Genomic DNA, 20,033 nt, shown 5'->3' with positions numbered 1-20,033 from the left:
CTCGGAGTAACTTCGCTCTTCAAATGGGTATATACACAGCAGTAGCAACATCGACCTGGTGGTGATCCACCATTTTCCTCCGCTTTCCACACTAGCCAGCGCGGTGTGCTTTTGTACTAGAATATTTTCTCTTCCCAAATGGCCTATCATACTTTGTTCCAACATACTATCCTTGATATAAGTAACGTCTGTGGCACTGATTATACCTGATGCCGAACTTTACACAACATAGACGCTGCACTTTCAAACATTCAGGGCCAAGCATATGAGCAGCTAGATAGTTGGCTAATATGGCAGAGGATACGTCTATTATAGTACGGTCTTCAATGGACTAGCATCTCACTCCGCCAAGCACTTGAGTTACAGTAGCCTCCTTTGTGTAGCGAGTAGCGTCGGTCATGCAGGGGGACTGAGCCCGTCCATCAAAATTTTCACTCCCAGTTCTACCTTCAGCCCTCTCATTTCGATAATCTGCAGACGCTCTCTTATAGACTATAATGCCACGCCACCCATTTAGGAGATCAGTAAAACATTGAAGTCCGGAATATACATTCCTTCAAGCGACACACTCTGTCCCGAAACAAAGGATAGAGCCATGTTGACTATGGGTAGCGATGCCTATCACGTACCGTTTGATGTAATTGACCTGGCATAGCCCCGCCATATGTCTGAGTTTAGTCAATACAGAGAGGTGGAGCATTTTTGGTTGGGTATCTTGAAACAACTTAGCATGAACGGGCAAATATCCAAGCCAACACCCGCAGCGGATCTAAGTGGACCAGTCCCTTCAGCCATCTTGCACTTGGCCCACGATAGGAGTAAGCCTAATATATGTAGAGAGTATACTTGATCTTTTTATCGTAGACACGGGGAATAGTCAAGAGGGAAGGCCAAAGAAGATTGACCTTACCATGGAATCGCTGTGGTGGCTTCTACGCAGGGTTTGGAGTTCCCTCATTACCCTTTGGAATTTTCTATGGCTGCACCCTCTCTTTTCATTCTTTACTGTCTCCCTAGTCTTTCTTTTAGTATCTCTTACACGATCGTTCATTGAGTTCTCTGACAGCCTTAGAGCCCATTCACTTTCGCTAAACAATTTTTCTCCTGCCTATGTTACAGCGCTCAATGAGTCTATTCATCTTGGTCAACCGATCCAATTCGATGCTGCAGACAGCATAACTCCTCCTGCCTCCATCCCACGAATCATCCACCGAACATACAAGACAGAAGATATACCCTCTCACTGGAAAGGCACCTACGAGTCATGTCGCACGTTGAATCCCACCTACAAGCAATACTTCTGGACCGACGAGTCCTCTCGTCAGTTCATCGAAACCCATTTTGACTGGTTCCTTCCCACCTACGATGCCTACCCATACAACATTCAACGCGCTGATGCCATCCGTTATTTTCTACTGTGGCATTATGGGGGCGTGTATATCGATATGGACATAGCTTGTCGCCGACCGTTGGACCCGCTGCTGGACTTCTCTGCCTGGATGCCCAAGACCCAACCATACGGTGTCAGTAACGACCTGATGGCGAGTACCCCAGGACATCCATTCATCACCAAAGTTGCCCTGGCTCTGCATGATCACGACGGCTTCTACCTCTCCAAGTATATCACTGTGTTTTTTACGACGGGGCCGATGTATCTCAGCAGCCTCTTGACAGAGTGGTTTCGAAAAGTGCAAAATGGCCCGGGCGAGGAAATTACCATGCCACATGGCGTTGCTATACTTCCTTCTATGATGTACGACACCACTGCGTACTCATTCTTTGGACACGCCCCAGGATCCACCTGGCATGGAAACGATGTAGCGATAGTTAGTTACATCTACAAACACTGGCGTGAGATTTGTCTTGGAGCAGTTGCAATTGGCGTACTGGTGTTGACGTTTTATATCCTACGGGTGAGAAGAAGACGGTCGAGATATACCTTGATATTAGATAGGCGGGATGAGGAAGCAGGCATTTTGTGATGATTCGTTTGTTTTCTCACCAGCTCAATGGAATGTGGGTGCTGTGTTCGTTCGTTCGTTCTTTCTACTGTCTTCCTTGCTTTCCTTCACTCCATACTGCCTTGATTCATACTCTCCTTTGCCGCGCATTATACAGCGAGAAGCTTCTATTATGTTGAATATATATTCTAATAGATAACCGGCGATCTACAATAAATTCTTTACACAATGGAACACTATCTTTAAAGAAGCGAAGATTAGGCCCTACAGCACCAACAAGAAGATAGGGGAGGGAGGATAATGCCTAGGTGCAACGTGTATGAGCAACACCCTAAGACAGTCCAGGCCGTTACAAGCTTCTATTTGGTGGCTTGGTACCTTGAACTTCTGTTTGCCCCATAAAAACCGATGAAACTCTTCCGCTTAGTAATTTTTTGACATCTGAGGTAGAGCTACCAACAAGAGCAAATCCTACTAGAAACAGTGACCCTAAAGCCTTATTGATTGGGACCCTTGTGGGGATGTTGCGGGTATCGAACCCTAGAACCGTTGGGTTGGGGCCCTAACCATCTGCCCTTGTAGGTTGACTAAAGCATCCACTTCAGCGAGGCAGTGCCGCAGTGCGGAGGGTAAAACATGCTGCGCCTCTCGGTCTTGGCCACAACCATCGGCTTTTCAGGGGCTGAAACATGGCCAAATCAATGCTTGCTGCGTTGAAGGAGTTCCCAGTGAGGTTCTTACAGAGTATAACGCTGATCTTTGAATCTCAAACTTTATCATACTGGCATTTGTATTGCTGAATGGGGGAACAGTATGTTTCAAGCGAGGTATATGTTGAGTAAGCTATATCTCAAGGTTACCAATAGGTTACGCTGCGTCTATAGACGTACTCCGTAGTACCAAGCCAAGGGTTCAATAGTTGGGTTATCTAGTGTTGGTGCAGGTATCAACTGCCGGTCGACCTGCATTTTGCTTGGGATATGCTGGTTCTTCCACTCATCACAAGGTATAGAACATGGATATTACGAGTAGTTGAGTCGATCTATTACGGCGTGCTAAGACTCCATATGCTTCTTTCTGGAGCGAGGTACACTGAGGTCCTACCTAACCCAAGGGAAGTCGAACGATTATTCTGGCATGTCACCGACAACAGAGAGAAAGCGACCTCGTTAGGGCAAATCGACAATCCTGCCAAGCTTTCAAAGGGGCCCACCGATTCTGCCTTGACGGACCCTAATCATTAATATCGGAGGTTGCTCGCTCTTACTCTGTCCACGGCTCATGTATCGTGGCGTCCCCGCCTCCTCATTTCTGATGTAACTCCAGACTGCCTTGTCCCTGTCTAGGATGCATGTTTCACTTCTCCGGGGCTCTATGTAGTTCAGGTGTCCACCGACTATACTCTCTTACCTCATATGGTATATTCTGGTAGTGGACCTATGTACTATCTTCCCTTATGGCATAGAACATGAGAGGCCAAGGATTCCCCTGCATAAACATAAAGTCTACAAGGTTAGGAAGTACTAATAGATTCACTACAAGAATATGACTGAAGACCCATTTTCTTGGACACTATGCGTCTAGGTATAGCCACTCTGCCACCACGACATCTTCGAGATGCCTGGTATATCGCTCCTATAACCAATATTTTTTCCGAGTAAGGTAACTGTTATACAAACCTGTATACTAGTGTATTTCTTTGCGCTCGAGTTGTACATTAGCGGCCCGCACGGAATTGTCAACCTATGCAGCCACCCTATCTTGTCACCAACCAAGATCCTAACCAGTTTTCATACATAGTGATCACAATCCTGGCGGTTTTGTCGTGCTTTACAGCCAACCCTATCAGCACACCATTGCAATTCGCACCTTATCAAGAGTAATATCCCGCTCAATACGACAATTATCCACTCGTACTCCATCTATCGTACAGAACGACCCACGCCATCATCTGCTCTTTGCAGATCTCCTGGACTTATTGACGGTGGTGTGACCAGAGAAGGACTCGGGTGGACTTTTTCGGAAGGGCTGTGGTTTGATCCACACAATCAAGTCGATGGGGCACCGTGTCCGGAGGCACTCCGTTTTTCTCCCATTCCAAGGTTGATTATATTTCAAATTACTCTTTGGGTTATGTAAATGCTACTCACAGTACTCCCCGAGACCGCAATTACACTCTCGTTCTGAAGTCGAGAGCTCCTTAGGGCACACCATACCTTTATACATCTTTCATGCTCTGTAGTGGTAATCTAAAGTGGCACTCCATTACCTCATGCCATTTGCAAAACTGCACTGCTATCATCCTCAAGATGCATACGCTGTTAAGCAGGGTAAAGTGAGCAGGCACAGTGCGGGGCGAAGAAGACACGGTATGAGCTTGCTTCGGTCAGCTCCTTTCCCCCTTGTACTCGAAAGTAGCCATATCACTCTCCAATAGAGGCTCGCCATCTGGCAACCACTATGGAGAACATATGCAACCCTGGATTTAGCTCCCCCATGGACACCCTTGGCAATACACTGACAGAGTTTGTTGTTTAGGAAGCAGCAGAAATTTCTGACTTGCCGCGAATGTGGCAGACTAGAGCTGGATGGCTCATTGGTTTCAGAGATCTTCTGTTCTGTGCCCTCTGGGCTGATGTCCCTGTTATTAGCATGTGGGAAAAAAAAATTCTGTCTTTTTCGCCTCGTTCATATATCTCCCTTGGAGTTTCTCGAAGACTCAGCCTCACGTTCATGGATACCTGCGATTCCTCGCCCTCTTGTGCCTTGACGGGTTACCTTCCACATCTTGTGATCTACTTGACGGTTGTTATTGTCCTCATAATAGTAGCTGGGTTTTCGGAGAATACCAGAGAATTTTGAATATGGAATCAATGCCAAACTAGGTATGACCGAGCACGACTTCATAGTACCACACGTGTATCTAACTCTATACGGTGTATATCAATGAGAATTGTTCGCATCTACATACATACCTCGTCCCCTTACCCAGTCATTGAGATAGAAGCCCTATCGCCACTCTTCTGTCCTCCATCTACCCCCTTCGACGCAAACCTACCACCCACCTTCGGCACCAACTCACAGCGACACAAAACCCCAAACGGTCAGCATTAAGCGTATCGATCCTTCGGGATATCCTCGATGAGCAGATTGTTCGATATCGAGCCGGTGAATCCCACGCCGTAGACGGCTGATATGAACCGAAAAACTATACAATAAACCTCTTAGCTTGGTGTCTATGCTGATCTTTATCTGAGCATCACGTACATAGAACGATGGCCATAGCTATTGCCAGCTAGTCTTCAGTCGATCTTTAAGTCGCCAGAGGCGATGATGGGGATCTGGACTGACATTCCTGCCCACAAATATGGCGGTTGTTCTGCTAGGCCATTAAATGACTTAGCCGCAACCTCCGCCAGCAATGGAAATGGCAGAGCATTTCACGATAACTATTAGGCTAATGGCCAATCCTTTCGAGTTATGAAGCTGCAGCAGTACTCTCCTATCCGTCTCATTCAACACTATAGGGCCTCGGCTGCAGCACAAAACACATTGAGGATTGGATTAGACCCAGAGAGCTACCTCAGATTAAGCGCTGTATGGAGAACGAGTGCCGTCACCATTGACAGGCAGGTGGTTGAGCGTGCACATATGAGGCCATCGGGGAATGTGTCCTTCGGTTATCTTCCGTGCGCATTCCTCTCATACGCATCGCAATCCTCCCTGACCAATTTTTATACCAGTCTATAGACACTTGGTACACGCTATTTGGACAGAGAGCCGACAAAGCCTTATCTGTAGGCGTGTCGCAGAAGAAAATTTTCTGGCGAAGGCTCAACACTACTTTGTTATCTACTGGGTGGCCACAAAAGTCCAAAGGGTGTGTATCCAACATATCTTTTATGTGATGTCGTGTTATCTGAAGCCAATGTGTATCTATCTATTATATACCTTGCAGCCTGAACCAAATCATGAGTGGTTGTTCCTTGTTTAGATATCGTACTCTATTAATCTATCAGGGTATAGACGTTTTTCCTGGCTGGGTCTCTCTTGACTAAACAATCATACATGTCGAATATTCCCTTCGGTAGGCCGCGTGGGAGAGAATAGAGTGCCCATATATATTCGAGATGCTTTCTTTCGCTTGAAATCGCAAGGGCTTTTAAGTCACCTCAACAGAAACCTCGTTGAAATGAGGTTCCTACTCCATCCTGAAATTACCCTACTATTAATACTATTACACTAACCGAACGTTCATGAACGGAAAATAAAGCATTACAGCACGCCCATAGCATGTTTAGCCAGTACCGGTTTGTTGTGGATATCGTTGCAATTGCAATCACAGAGAAAGAAATCGCGAAGGGAAATCTATTGCGGACAAATATTTTTAACGCAAATCTAGTAGCATATAGTACACCAAACTAGTCATGTGGTAATAATCTATTTGCCGATCTCAACACCACCAGTGGCACCCAAGAGACGCTTGATGTCACCGTAGATGGCGAACTGACCAGCAGTCAAGGTACCAACCATGAACAGACGGGCACCAATACCGGCGTAGGAGCCACGGAAACCAAGCTCCTTACCGATCTTGATGAGACGAGAGACGGTACCCTCACCAGGCTCGCCGGGGGTCTTGTTGATCTTGCTCAGCATAGTATCGGCGGGCTGGGAGACGAGAGCGGCAGCGAAACCAGCAATGAGACCAGAGCCAAGGTTGATAGCAGTCTTAGCACCATCGGTGAGGGTCTCCTTGTCAAAGTTGCGGTAGATAGCCTCAGAAGCCTTCTCGAAAACGACGAACTTGGCCATGGTGTAGGGAACCCTGGAATTTCGATTAGACTTGATTGCCCAAATTGGACTAGACTAGCGCAAACTTACTGCTTGAAGAGAATAGGTCCGAATCCAGAGTAGAAAGCGCCGACACCCTCGTTCTTGAGGATCTTACCGAAACCGCTCAAGAGACCGGTAGCGAAAGTAGGCTGGGAGACGAGACGGATACGGGTGGCTTCAAGAGGGCAAAGAGCGATATCGGCAAAGAACTCGGCGGTGGCGGAAGAGGCAAGGTAGACAGCGGTACGGTTGTTGGAGGCAGTCTCGTAACCGAGCTGGTTGATCCACTGCTGCTTGAAGAACTCATAACCACCGAACTTGAAAGCACCCTGGAGGAAGTAACCGGCGGCGGTAGGACCGAAACCAGTGAGGAGAGCGCCAGCACCCTCGTTGGCAATAACCTGACGGAAACCACCGATCATACCACGGTTGTAGGTGACGGGGTCAAGCTGGATTCTGGTCTTGACGCTGCACAGCAGGAAAGGAAATATCAGTACGGACAGTACAAGCGGGAATGCCGGAACAAGGCGCATTTAATGCAATTATGGCGACCCAATTGGACTTACACATCGACAGGAGTAAGAGCTCCGTGGGTGACGGAACAGCAGACAGCACCAGCGAAGGCGAATCTGGAGTAGAGAGCAAGGCCGCTGAGCTGCTGAGGAGCAGCGGGAGCGGGGGTTTCGGCTTTAGAGGACATTATATTATATGGAGAGTCGTACTCTGCTCTAAACACAAAAAGGAAAAGGGAAGAGAAGAGTGGGGAGATGGAGGGTGGAAATGTCAAGCAATTGAAGCTCAGGGATTGAGATGGAAAGAAATTGAATCCGGGAGGAGAGGATTTGAAAGGGATGGCGGTCGGCACTAGTCGCAACCCGAAAACTTTTCGCGGCCAATGCGGGTGAGGGTCGGAGGCACGATGACTTGCCACCGTTAAATCCGATCGCCCGGTCAACAGCAGAGAGATAGATATCTACCTCTTGAATTCTTATGGTTGCTTTTACAGGACTATCTATATAGTTCCTCTGACTACCAGTCTTCTTCGTTTCATTTTTCTTCAATTACTTACAGTCGACGAAAGGGATAAAAACCAAGAAAAAGCTACGTGGCCCATGTTATCATCCAGGTTTGATAGTACTGGCAATTGGTCGCCTCAGGCATTCATGACCGCCCGATGAACAGGAACGCCTACCTACTATGCCAATAGAATTACCGGAGCATTTCCATGACCGTCAGTAATCTTAGGGCAAAGAATGCACTGCGTCACAGTGTCCTATCATTTCAATAACTGTTACAACTTTTTGTCGGGCTTTACTTAATACTTTACTTAATATCTCTTGGCCATTCAGCTGTTCCCGGGTTGATACTATGTCATTCCCTCGGATCCCCACCCGTGACATCCCTTATGGATACCTGAGGCAGCCGCCGGGTGATTGTACAATCTTTAATTGGTGCAATATCTCTTGGGTTCCTTTCACAACTTCCAAGGTTGACTTCCAATCCACCTAAGGTTACCCAGGAAAAGGAGAAAGAAAAAACAAAGGATCTCACAACTACGGTCGAGTTTCTAAATCGTTCATTGTGGAGGGAACTAGAACACTTTACTGCTGGCACCGTGATTAACAAGTCAATTATAAACAATTCTGATCACCCATGGCGGTCAACCACGCAAAAGCTCAATCACCACCTAATCTTCAACTCGAATCGAGGGTGCCTGTTTGCTTGCTCTGATTTGTATCCACTAAACACCTGACAGCGGTTTTATCATATTTTTAAAAGTCATCCAGTATCTGGCCCCTGTTCCACACCGACTGCTTGGGTACCGAAACAGTTGATACGTCTATTGAATAGAACGGTGCATGATGACGCACCTCTTCTATATTTGGTACCTGTCAGAAAATGAGTTTTCACTTGTTGGACTTTTCCATCAGCTTTAGTTCGTAGTCTCTCGCGGCGACTTTCTTTCCATCCAAGCCATCAATGTTACCCATCCCGTCCTGGTGTGATCCCAAAGCAAGGGATGAAAGAAGAAAATGGAAGAGGATTGAAAGTCAGTTCTCTTGCCTCTCTATAGATAAGCTGCCACTCTGTGGATACTGAATACGCGATTATGCATAGAAGAGGCACAGCATCTAGCTAAACTCCCATCATGGGATACCCCTGATAATTCGCTCATGCTACAGGGTTTCGAATGGCACGTTCCGGATGATCAAGGGCATTGGAAACGTCTTCAACGCTCACTAATGAGTCTGAAATCTATCGGTGTCGATAGTATTTGGATTCCTCCGGGATGTAAAGCAATGACCCCTTCCGGTAATGGCTATGACATCTATGATCTATACGACCTAGGGGAATTTGACCAGAAGGGGTCACGATCTACAAAATGGGGTAGCAAAGCAGAACTCCAATCTCTAGCTTCTTCTGCGCGGAATCTCGGTATTGGCATTTACTGGGATGCAGTCCTTAATCACAAAGCTGGTGCAGATTACACCGAACGATTTCCGGCTGTAAAAGTGGATCCAAAAGGTATGGCCTCTATTCGTGGTGTCAGTTGGCTAACTAATGCTCTTGGCTGGTACAAAAGACCGCAGTGTTGAAATCTCCGCTGTAAAGGAGATCGAGGGCTGGGTTGGATTCAGCTTCGCGGGCCGTGGCGGCATATATAGTCCCATGAAATATAGTTGGCATCATTTCAGCGGCGTTGACTGGGATGAAGCTCGGAAGAAAAATGCGATATACAAAGTCGCTAGCAAAAGATGGTCTGATGACGTGGCGCACGAGAAGGGAAACTATGACTATCTTATGTTCGCCGACCTAGATTATTCCAACCTAGAAGTTCAGAAGGACGTTCTCCGATGGGGAGAATGGATAGGAAGCCAGTTATCTCTCTGCGGCATGAGGTTAGATGCAAGCAAACACTACTCAGCTGATTTCCAGAAGAAGTTTGTCAATCACGTTCGAGCAACCGTCGGGCCGCAGTTTTCCTTCGTTGCAGAGTACTGGAGCGGCGATGCCAGGGTTCTTATGCATTATCTGCAGAAAATGGACCATCAGCTGTCTCTGTTTGATGCTCCCTTGGTGGGGCGCTTCTCGAGGTTCTCGCGCACGGGGGGAGCAGATCTTCGCAAGATTTTCAATGATACGCTTGTAGAGACCAAGCCAGCACACGCAATTGTAAGACCCCTCTGGTTTTATCCTTCGTTTACACTATGCTTACCGCATGAGTTAGACACTAGTTATGAATCATGATACGGTAAGGGAGAGACCTGTCGTGGACCAGCATCCATGGAGATGTTAATAGATCATCCTACAGCAACCAGGACAGTCCCTAGAGGTAGGACACATGGCCCTTTTTGATCCTGAAAACAACTAATAAGCTACCCAGGCTCCGATTGCATCATTCTTCACGCCCCTCGCCTATGCTTTGATTCTACTCCGAGACAAGGGACAACCATGTATATTTTATGGAGATCTCTACGGTATCAGATGCGGTGTCAAAAATCCCATGACTCCATCCTGTGGTGGAAAGCTTCCAGTTCTTGCACGTGCTCGCAAGCTTTACGCTTACGGCGAACAATGCGACTATTTTGATCAGGCCAATTGCATCGGTGTGCATCCCTAGCAGTATTCGAGGTGCTTGGTCATTACCGCCTAACAAATAGTAGGATTCGTCCGTTATGGCAATTTGTATCACCCGTCTGGTCTAGCGTGCATCATGAGCAACGCGGGTGCGTCTCAGAAACGTATGTACGTCGGGCGGAACCATGCCAAGGAACAATGGACAGACATTTTGGGGTGGCATCCAAGGACAGTTATCATTGATAAGAAAGGTTACGGGATATTTCCTGTTTATGAAATGCAGGTTAGTGTCTGGGTCAACTCGGCCGCAGAAGGGAGAGAAAGTCTTCAGGAACCTTTGTGAGCGCCATTTCATCCGTTCCCTCATATGTTTTCTCAACATAGGTTTCTTTGAGCTAATCTATCGATAGTGAGGGAGGGATTTACGAGGATTGACCGGCCTGTCTGTCTCATACAGATATCTGACAAGGCGTATTTGACCTATTATCCGGCGGCGTTACCATTTCCTTCCACTCAATAGCTTGAGCTTGATCTATCAAAATTCTATATACTAAGAGTTTTCGAATACCCATCTAGTGGTTGAAACGGGCACTTTAAGTGTATATCGATTATGGTTATTAGGCTAGTTTCTAACTTGAAAAAAACGTTGATCGCTAGCTTCTTACAGATATCACAAAGGTTTCCATCTTTTTCCCCACCTTGTTTCTAGGGTTATCACCGACTACTATGAGCACTGTTATGCTTTGCTTATATCAAGAATTGCCACGGTGTACAAATCATTACCCTTGTTTTATATAATTTTAGCTGAACTAGCGTGATAACCTGAACGCAGAATAGTGGATGATAGATCCAATTTTACGCGTACAGCTTACGATTCCACACAACATCCCCATCATCTTCCTGTGCCCCAAACAAGATTCCCTGTTGTCTCAAATTCAAAGACGGAATTCTAGCAGGTTCTACAAGCGGAAATATCCGCAGTACCTTGTTATTTAACTTCTTTTGTGCAATGATTTCAAACCTCTTCTGGTGTCCGTTTACATTGGCAAATTCAGGGAGGTTGGCCATTACAAGCTTCCTGGTAAGTAGATATGCTCCACTATTTAAGTCAGGAGTTATCGGTTTGTTATTCGGGAATGCTTGTCATGACGTGGCTCTGTCCACCAGATTGTCTCCAAAGAAGCTACTACTCGCGCACAAGAACCCTTCAACTGCAATGATCCAAGTGTCGGATCATGCATGATATAGGTCTCGAAGATGAAGAGCCAGACATTCTCAGTTCAGTGTGGGAGCTTTCCCAAAGGGCAAGCTCGATATTCTTTCTCTTCGGCGTTCTGTCCGTTGTGACGGATCTGCTTCCGAAGGGAAAGATGTCGATGCAAGGGATTGGCGAAGTTTAACGGTAGGGGCTCCACGCAAACTAACAACCTTGGCAACTGTTCCTAAACATTCTCAAGTTCGGCTAAATCTATATGGCTTGTGTCATCATGTGAAACAAGGTATTCAGATACCACTTCAAGGTTCAAGTCACCGCAACTCGGATTGCCTGTCCGGACTATGGGTGCCATAGACAAGCTTTTCTGAGTTAAGCTTGAGTTCAGTAAAGGAGCTTTGTTAATGATGATCCGTTCTTGCCATGACGAACCGCAACTCTAAGGTCTTGGTAGGGCTTAGGGTGAATCACTTGGAACACGCCGATCTGCCTACTAGTTCCAAGCGCAACAAAAGGACTGAATCATGCCTTGCCTCATATGCTCTGCTCCGGTCCAGTTACTGCACGGCCGTTGATCCGAGAATGATGGAGCGCTCTTCCTTGGTGGGGGGATCAACATGTTTACACATATCCACATATTCATCGAGTAGATCATGATCCACTTCGCCTCTCTGTGCTAATAGAGGGTATCACAGGGGTATATTTGGAATAGTTGAGATTGACATAGATGACGACTCCTGTCTGTTATTTCTGGCCTCCTTTGGGATCAATGGCTACGGTAGCCGTTATTTATTAAGACATGAGTTCTCAAAGCTCCTTGGCGTCCTGGTACGGTGTAAGATCCATAGGTTAGTCGACGGTCACTATATAAAATATGCCTAACTCCTCACTTTCAGCGAAATCATGCCATACAAGAGAGACAATAAACGGTTTGTTTCCGAAAGTTCATCAGATCCTACGCTTGAGCTAACATGTTAACTAGAGGAAGCGATCACCTCATCAGAAAAACCATATAGCTTGTCTAGTAACGATCAAGCCAATGACTCTCATTCCTCCGACAGTCAATCAAGCACATCTTCTCGTTGGAGCTGCTGTCATATGGAATCGAAAACCGTGGTGGCCTTTGAGCCACACGATCCAGATCACCCTAATAATTGGTCAAAGGTACAGTAGAACTGTCCGAAATCAAGAGCTTCCTACAGCATAATATCTCCATACTAATGGACTAGTTTTGGAAAATATTTGTGCTTGTTACTGGTGCAAATGAGGTCATGAATAGCACTGTCGGTTCCTCGGTCACAGGCGGAGCCACAAAAGCAATCGCCCAGGAATTTAGCGTGACAAATCAGCAGATCCTCGTCTTACCGATTTCTGTATTCCTCGTCGGCTATATTCTAGGGCCTCTGTTATGGGGCCCTTTTTCGGAGGCTAAGGGACGAAGGTATCCGTTATTGATAGCTTTCTTGTTATATACCGTCTTCATGATGGCATCTGCCCTGGCAAAGTCGTACCCATCTTTGCTTACCCTCAGGTTGCTCGATGGAATGGCTGCTTCTGCGCCCATCGCTATCGTTGGCGGCATCTATGCCGATATAGAGGCAGACCCTACGGCTCGTGGTCGACTCATGGCGTATTACATGACGGTAAATACCCTATCTTCAGTACCTAGTACTGTTGGTAGTATTTGTTGGGATATTAACCAACCTTCATAGGCTACAACTATTGGACCCGTCCTCGGGCCTCTAGCGTCAGGTTTCCTCGTGAGTTACGGCTGGAGATCATGTTTTTGGTTTGGTCTCGCGTATGCAGCCATTAGTCTACCTATGGCTTTCGTGATGCCTGAAACATACGCGCCTATAATCCTTCAACAAAGAGCTAAGAGATTACGGAAGGAGACGGGTAATTCAGATATAGTATCGCCGTTGGATCTCGGTAGTCGAGATCTTAAACGAACACTCATTATCCATTTGGCACGGCCGTTGCGAATGTTGTTCTACGAGCCCATCATATCTTGTTCCTGTTTATACCTCGCCCTTACCTACGCAATATTTTATCTCTACTTTCAGGCCTATCCATTGGTTTTCCAGGGTTAGTGACACTTCCGCCTGTTTCCCATCCTGCTTCATGGCGACCATTCCCAGACAGATTCTCCCAGCTACAACTCACTAACCTGGAAATGAATGCAGATATCTACGGAATGGACCCAGCTAAATCTGGACTTTGCTTCCTCCCAAGTGAGTGTCATGAAGCCTGAGATCCCGAGAACAGTACTGATTTCCCAGTGCAGTCGGCGTCGGCGCTGTAGGTGCTTGCGTGATATTCATCTGGTACGACAAGTTTTTATCCCGCGCAAAAGCCCGGAATGTGAAATGGGCCCATATTGAAGAATACCGTCGTCTTCCTCTTGCTTGCCTCGGAGGGCCATTATACGTTGTAGCTATCTTCTTCATGGGCTGGACAGCTTTTCCCAGCGTTCACTGGTCGATTCCTGCATTATCGGGGATTCCGTTCGGGGCGGGATACCTGTTGAATTTTATGGCCATGGCCAACTATATGGCCGACGCGTACGAAACCTACTCTGCTAGCGCTATGTCCGCATCTGCTTGTACGCGGAGTATTTTGGGGGCTATGTTGCCTTTAGCGACCAAGCCAATGTTCGATCGCCTTGGGGTAAATTGGGCATACACTCTTGTTGGCTTTTTGAGCCTTGGAGTCACCGTGATTCCATTTGTCTTCATTCGTTATGGAGCTCGGATCCGAGAGAGCAGCAAGTTCTGTCAAGAGCTCAAGCGGTTAAAGGAGACCGATGCTCAGGGACCACCAACGGATCGAAGCGTGGGAAGGTCGGGTGAGGTTTCCACGATTCATGTCGAGCCCAAGGACCTGGAGAATCAGAGCGATCGGTTGTAGCTACGCTCGTCTGACTTCGAGCGACACCCAAGTTGATGTTGTATAAAAGAAACAAAACCAATTGATCAAATTCGAGAAATTCATCTTAATTCTTTTTCTTACTCTTCTGTTTTTCCTTCCAAATCCCCCATGGTCATGAGAATTCTGGTATGTATGTGAATAGGTAGTATCTCCAGATTAGATCTTCTCTTGCACGGATTGGGGAAGTGGCTGTGATATGGAACTTACATGCTCCTTGCTCATCCTTAGTCTCGGGATGAGTGGGGAAATTTGGATTGGAGAGGGGAACTGTGGCATTCCTTCGCGATGTCGACAAAGTTAGTTACTATTTTTGTCTGCTTATCAATGTCCAAATGTTGGCTTTCGCACTGCAGGCTGATGTACCTGTGGCTGAGCAGTGCAGATTTACGAACTTCTCGCTTGCAAGTGAGATTTTCAGATGCAAAGAATCGCAACTTAAGTGGAGAGAGCCAATCACCCCTGTTACTTGCAGATTCAAGGGCCAATCCCAGAGCACGGGCGCGGATGATTTACAATCTAAACGGAGACCGTTTGTTTTCTTGCAGCTTCATTTAATCCCCCTGCCTCTCTCTTTTTTCCTTTCTTTTTTCTTCTTCTCTCCCTTCTTCTTCTCCGATATCGTACGCTTAAACTGTCCTATCTACCACTTACCCTCTTGATATTCTGGTTGCTGTCCTTCGTTTATCAGCATTCTGCCTTTCCCTTGCGGCTTTAATCTCCCTCAATCGGTCGTTCTAATATTGTGATATATTCTTGACTTACATTAATACCATTGATTATTGCTACCAGCAGGACACCTCTGTTATCTATATCCTATATGAGCTATTGGTCTCTTCCAGGACCTGTATAGTATTACTAGAACATATCTCGTATATTTCGCAAGAGACGAAACATGGATTCGCCTCAATATCAGGAGCTTGGACTTGTGTCTCAGGAGCAACAGCCGACCGATCACGAAAACGTGCGAGCGACTTGGAAATTCCTGGCGGGCTTATCGTCGAACTTGATGCTGGTGGGGTATGTTTTCTTCTGCCCTCCTCTGTATTCACGATCTGATGACTGAGATGCCATCGCAAAGGTTTCTCGTCATGCCTCTAGCATTTGAAGACGCCAAGGATGATTCTCGTGGAGACAAGACAGGCACAGCTGTAGCAGCATTGGCATTAATCGGAAATGCATACCTTCTGTCGCTCATCTTAATCGGCGCCCAGTATCGTAAGCGTACATACTTGATTCATTCTGTCTTCCTGTAAATGCCCGACGTGTTTTTCCCCTTCTTGGATTGCAATCTCACCACCACGCAGACCTTGTCTATTCTCCAACCTCCTCGGGCTGTTGAATGTCGTTCTTCATATTTTCTGTCGAAAGTTACTCCCCATCGGCCGATTGGCAACAGTGGGCATGGTTCTTGCCTCTATATTCGCAGTCGTCTACGCGTTATGCGCATTATGGGCATATGGAAGAGGCATCGCCGATGATACTCGAGTCGACGAGTCCGACCGTACAATGATCCCTTTGACGGAAGAGGAGATGCAGCGACAACAGCTCCTCCGGCTTCTCCAAGAAAATCAAGATAAAAAGCGATCGAGCTCCAAGGTTATGCAAAAGACTTTCAGGGTTAAAGTTCCGGAACACATCAATCCCGGGAAAGGATGGGATTCTTTCATGCCTCCTCCTCGCGAGAACAATTATTATAGCTGAGTTGGTCAACCTACGTGCATATAAATGAAGCGAGGTGATGGGGTAATATACTCCGAAATATCCAGGCTCTTCCTTGACTGGTCAGCGGATCGTGTTCATCACTACCAAGCGCATACCAGGTTTCACATCTCCAGTCTCTGATCGTCTAAGGATAAGAGACTAACTAAGTATGACTTACACGATACTTCACACCAATGTAGGCATGCAGTGCAGCACACCGTATCCGACAAGACAGAGTTCGAAAAATCTACGGGGGCTGTGAATGTGTTGGGAAGACGAAGGCCAACCAATAACGTTGATGCTGATCTACCGAGGATCTTTCTATAATCTGATACCTTCTTTCGACCCTGATCCAGACATCACATGCTTTCTGCAGTCGTGCTTACAGCAATACAGAAACTCTGTATGTCTACTCTATTCCCTAGATTAAAAAGAAGTCAGTGCTCTGTGAAGCGAGTCTTCTCGATCGTGTAGACGAGGGTATGAGAAAAGAATAGAAGAAAAGAGAAGAACAAGACTGGGTGGGTTGGGAGCAACCAAGTTGTTGGTTCACTGGTAGTTCTTCATAGCTTAGAATGCCGACGGAGATTCGGCACGCAACCATGGAAGTTGAAACAGGAACGCCTCGGTAGTTACCCGATTAGGAATCTCCTGCCCGCGTCATCCACGGAGTCAAGAGTCCTCCCTCCACCTTTTTCCCACTCCCCCATGAATTCAATACATTGCCTCCATCGTTATTCACTGTTCATCTGATCTCCTTCTGTAGAACTATCCGGTTATCATCTAAACCCAGTCATGGCGAAAAGGGTGACTCTCTTTGAACCTCCCCCGCTAGATTCTTCCAAAGCCCCCATCGAAAATGTCTTGGAGTTAACGCCTGTGATAGATATTGGTCCGGTACGTTTGTCCAAATCCACACCACCTACCTTGCTCTGTCTCTAACCATTCTATTCCTATCGACAGGATGTCTTTACCAATACTCGTCCTCTCTGGCACCCACCTGGCGCGCGGGGCATCTACGGTGGTGCGGCAATCGCCCAGTCACTCGCCGCGGCGATGCGGACGGTTCCGTCGGATTTCGCCGTCCACAGCATGCACTGCTATTTCGTCCTCGCAGGCGATTCCGAGATCCCCATTCTATACCATGTCGAGCGAGTGCGCGATGGTAGGAGCTTCATCACGCGCACTGTTCAAGCCAGGCAACGCGGTCGACCGATTTTCACCACCACCTTGAGTTTCAGCAGGGCCAACAGTGGTGGGAAGAAGAAGCTGGAGCATGCGAAGTCAATGCCTGTTGTCACGCTGCCAGACGATTCTTCTGCGGATGCACAGAGGAAGCTTTATAACGTTGGAGGCGGGCCATTCGAGTCGCACAAACTCGGGACTGTGAACCGTAAGCATGATGACCTGCGTGCTATGCTACGAGCGGGATGAAGTTCCAGTCATGCTAACGGGCCCAGGGGATTCGTCAAAGCCGGAGGAGAAGCGAATCCGGCGCTGCATGCGCGCACGAGGAAACATCTCCGAGGCCGGCGGCCACCACGCCCATCTTTCCGCCCTCGCCTATGTGACCGATAGTTATTTTGTCGGAACTGTATCGCGCGTCCATGACATCCCTCGATTTGCCTCCCCCGCCGAACTCAAGGCAGCCCTAAACGCACTCAAGAACCCATCCGACTTAGATGATGACGAAATCTCACGAGCGTTTAAGGAGTTGAAGGACGAAGAAGCCGCTGAATTGCGCCGTCGGTTGGAGGGCGCCCTCAGCAAAGCCGAGGACCCGAAGAACAAACACAACCATAAAGAGGTCGGCATGATGGTCAGTCTTGATCATTCGATTTACTTCCACAATCCTTGGGCGTTTCGCGCAGACGAGTGGATGGTCACGGAGATGGAGAGCCCTTGGGCTGGCGAGGGGAGGGGTTTGGTCCTCCAGAATATCTGGTCTAAAGATGGAACATTAATCGCCACCTGCACGCAAGAGGTATGCTCCCTATCATTCGTTTGTTGATTCCCGGTCTGTTGTCGAATGCGATTCACTAATGCATGGTCGGTATAGGGTGTTGTAAGGTTAAAACAAGATGAGCCTCCTCGGTCAAAGATATAGACCGCTGCACTGTATTGAACAACACCAAATACCCTTTCATCTTGTTGGCGATATATATTTCTGAACTAGACTTTTCCGTTTGCTTTTTGGTTATAATACATTATTGCATAGACATTCATCACATATATCCTTTCGGGTGCTTCCTGTCCCCCAGTCTACATTTGTATACATCATTCTTTGTACATACGTTTGAGTTGATCACTTCGGCTTATCTTTGAGGTGTTGAAATCGATCTTCTTGCATATATATCTTGCAGGTATAGCATACATGGATTGAACAATTCTCGTCTGCCCATCATGAAATCACGGTGGCAAATGGAAGAAGAGAAGAGAAAAGGAAAAGAAAAAACGAAGCAACCATGACAGCATTTGATGCAAAAAAAAAAAAGAAAAGAAAAGAAAAGAAAATGAGAACGCTTTCGCAAAAAAAAAGATCAGAGTGCCACCCACCCGTTTTAGCCCAAAACAATGCCCCCGATGCAAGAAAAGGAAAAGAATAGTGCTACAAGTGTCGTGACCCTCCCAATTACACCTCCATCATTCCTACCTCTTCCTTCAGCTTCTCTTCCTCTCGGCTTCGCTTCTCACAGAACTCCAACGCCTTGGCCCCCCAAACCTCCCTTCCTTTGTATTCGCCGACATAGTCCGGCCAACTTTTGATTTCTTTGGCCAGATTTCGCAGTTCCTGCATTGGAAGTTCATTCAAGGTGGTAAGGAACGTCTTGACGCCGAAAACAAGTGTTCCAGTCCGAGGCAGTCTACGGAAGGTCTGTCGTTCACGGCGGATGACGATATCCTCAGGGGATGGGTTGGGGTTGTCCTCAAACAATGTCGTAGGACGATAAAGGGTCTCAAACAAGTCTTCATCAGAGCGCTTCACTTCAACAAAATAGTTTGACCGTTCCATTGGTGAAGATGGCGTAAGGCGGTTCAAGAACCTAATTGGAAGTCAGCTTCCCATCTTCTTTATAGAGCATCATATCCACTCACTTGCTAACAGAAGCGGCGACTTGCTGATGCCACAGAGGCACGGGTTCATGAAGCCGCGAGATTGTCCATCCAATTCGTTCCTGAACAGTCCATCCCACCGGAAAGAGGCTTGCACTGGCGGCCCTGCCTTGTTGGTCAGCTGTCGTTACCCTGAAAGTAGGCCAAGGAGGGTATCTTCAAACTAACAAGTAGTACTCGTCGTCCGCATTCTTCATTAAGATGCTTAGGTCTTCCATGGTCAGTCTCACCGCTATCTCAAGCGGATCGACCTGCTTGTTTTGACCCCCAAAAACGAACGTTTCGCCGGTCACCTTGCTGTGAACGGTCGACTCGTCGCCGGACCTCTTATGTTCGAATTTGTCTGGAAACCGCTGACACAGGAAATCAACCACCTCCTCCAACGCTTCAAGGCATGCTTCATATGACTCTGGGAGGCATTGTAGGACCTTTTGCTTTTCTTGTTGCAGCAATTGACTCCGGACCTGATGCTCCGCCATGTAGTTCTTGTCGATGGTAAGCCAGTTTTGGGCATCCAGTTTCCGGATATCCATCATAACTCTATATCGCTCCCTCCCTTTGATGGGAGGGGGCTTAAGATCCTCGCAACTAACATCTTGTGGACGGTGTTTGGGCTGAAGCCAAGGAAAATAATTTCGGAATCTAACAGCAATGAAGGACAGAAAAAGAAATAAAAATCCAATGCATGAAAGGGTATTCAT

At 47.1% G+C, this 20,033-nt stretch overlaps 7 protein-coding genes across 7 annotated transcripts; 5 read left to right on the top strand and 2 right to left on the bottom strand.

The window, feature by feature from the left end:
• Window positions 1-760: 760 nt before the first annotated feature.
• On the top strand, window positions 761-2,072 carry BDV37DRAFT_295039 (glycosyltransferase family 32 protein). Its single transcript, XM_032089770.1, has one exon. The coding sequence runs from the start codon at window positions 912-914 to the stop codon at window positions 1,980-1,982; it is 1,071 nt and encodes a 356-aa protein (XP_031940093.1). The 5' UTR covers window positions 761-911; the 3' UTR covers window positions 1,983-2,072.
• A 4,329-nt stretch (window positions 2,073-6,401) lies between these two features.
• BDV37DRAFT_272629 (putative mitochondrial phosphate carrier protein (Mir1)) lies at window positions 6,402-7,494 on the bottom strand (the record flags this gene model as incomplete). Its single annotated transcript, XM_032084906.1, has 3 exons — window positions 6,402-6,786; window positions 6,843-7,262; window positions 7,361-7,494. The coding sequence occupies 3 exons, from the start codon at window positions 7,492-7,494 to the stop codon at window positions 6,402-6,404; spliced, it is 939 nt and encodes a 312-aa protein (XP_031940092.1).
• A 990-nt stretch (window positions 7,495-8,484) lies between these two features.
• Window positions 8,485-10,957, top strand: BDV37DRAFT_154147 (alpha-amylase). Its single transcript, XM_032079034.1, has 8 exons — window positions 8,485-8,844; window positions 8,913-9,320; window positions 9,379-9,968; window positions 10,024-10,047; window positions 10,108-10,128; window positions 10,180-10,402; window positions 10,460-10,712; window positions 10,784-10,957. Exons 1-8 carry the CDS (start codon window positions 8,775-8,777, stop codon window positions 10,806-10,808), a joined length of 1,614 nt encoding a protein of 537 aa, XP_031940091.1. The 5' UTR covers window positions 8,485-8,774; the 3' UTR covers window positions 10,809-10,957.
• A 1,503-nt stretch (window positions 10,958-12,460) lies between these two features.
• On the top strand, window positions 12,461-14,496 carry BDV37DRAFT_272627 (MFS transporter; the record flags this gene model as incomplete). The annotated part of the gene is made up of 7 exons (XM_032084905.1): window positions 12,461-12,519; window positions 12,657-12,750; window positions 12,816-13,229; window positions 13,299-13,674; window positions 13,773-13,820; window positions 13,874-14,304; window positions 14,350-14,496. 7 exons carry the CDS (start codon window positions 12,461-12,463, stop codon window positions 14,494-14,496), a joined length of 1,569 nt encoding a protein of 522 aa, XP_031940090.1.
• Window positions 14,497-15,154: 658 nt separating this feature from the next.
• On the top strand, window positions 15,155-16,349 carry BDV37DRAFT_154113 (uncharacterized protein). Its single transcript, XM_032079033.1, has 3 exons — window positions 15,155-15,534; window positions 15,596-15,766; window positions 15,822-16,349. Exons 1-3 carry the CDS (start codon window positions 15,410-15,412, stop codon window positions 16,216-16,218), a joined length of 693 nt encoding a protein of 230 aa, XP_031940089.1. The 5' UTR covers window positions 15,155-15,409; the 3' UTR covers window positions 16,219-16,349.
• Window positions 16,350-16,934: 585 nt separating this feature from the next.
• Window positions 16,935-18,603, top strand: BDV37DRAFT_252017 (thioesterase-like superfamily-domain-containing protein). The gene is made up of 4 exons (XM_032082366.1): window positions 16,935-17,115; window positions 17,182-17,611; window positions 17,679-18,202; window positions 18,278-18,603. Exons 1-4 carry the CDS (start codon window positions 17,014-17,016, stop codon window positions 18,323-18,325), a joined length of 1,104 nt encoding a protein of 367 aa, XP_031940088.1. The 5' UTR covers window positions 16,935-17,013; the 3' UTR covers window positions 18,326-18,603.
• A 247-nt stretch (window positions 18,604-18,850) lies between these two features.
• Window positions 18,851-20,033, bottom strand: BDV37DRAFT_272625 (heme-dependent oxidative N-demethylase family protein; the record flags this gene model as incomplete). Its single annotated transcript, XM_032084904.1, has 3 exons — window positions 18,851-19,262; window positions 19,315-19,437; window positions 19,501-20,033. The coding sequence occupies 3 exons, from the start codon at window positions 20,031-20,033 to the stop codon at window positions 18,851-18,853; spliced, it is 1,068 nt and encodes a 355-aa protein (XP_031940087.1).

The sequence above is a fragment of the Aspergillus pseudonomiae genome (genome assembly GCF_009193645.1).
Source record: "Aspergillus pseudonomiae strain CBS 119388 unplaced genomic scaffold BDV37scaffold_47, whole genome shotgun sequence".
NCBI lineage: Eukaryota > Fungi > Ascomycota > Eurotiomycetes > Eurotiales > Aspergillaceae > Aspergillus > Aspergillus pseudonomiae.
This window is presented reverse-complemented; position numbering and strand designations above follow the sequence as displayed.

Coding starts and splice junctions, on each gene's coding strand:
- BDV37DRAFT_295039 (XM_032089770.1), top strand. CDS start 912: ATGGAATCGCTGTGGTGGCTTCTACGCAGGGTTTGGAGTTCCCTCATT.
- BDV37DRAFT_154147 (XM_032079034.1), top strand. CDS start 8,775: ATGTTACCCATCCCGTCCTGGTGTGATCCCAAAGCAAGGGATGAAAGA. Junction 9,969..10,023: donor CCAAGCCAGCACACGCAATT/GTAAGACCCCTC, acceptor CGCATGAGTTAG/ACACTAGTTATGAATCATGA. Junction 10,048..10,107: donor TAGTTATGAATCATGATACG/GTAAGGGAGAGA, acceptor ATCATCCTACAG/CAACCAGGACAGTCCCTAGA.
- BDV37DRAFT_154113 (XM_032079033.1), top strand. CDS start 15,410: ATGGATTCGCCTCAATATCAGGAGCTTGGACTTGTGTCTCAGGAGCAA. Junction 15,535..15,595: donor TCGAACTTGATGCTGGTGGG/GTATGTTTTCTT, acceptor GCCATCGCAAAG/GTTTCTCGTCATGCCTCTAG. Junction 15,767..15,821: donor TTGATTCATTCTGTCTTCCT/GTAAATGCCCGA, acceptor ACCACCACGCAG/ACCTTGTCTATTCTCCAACC.
- BDV37DRAFT_252017 (XM_032082366.1), top strand. CDS start 17,014: ATGGCGAAAAGGGTGACTCTCTTTGAACCTCCCCCGCTAGATTCTTCC. Junction 17,116..17,181: donor CTGTGATAGATATTGGTCCG/GTACGTTTGTCC, acceptor TCCTATCGACAG/GATGTCTTTACCAATACTCG. Junction 18,203..18,277: donor TCGCCACCTGCACGCAAGAG/GTATGCTCCCTA, acceptor TGGTCGGTATAG/GGTGTTGTAAGGTTAAAACA.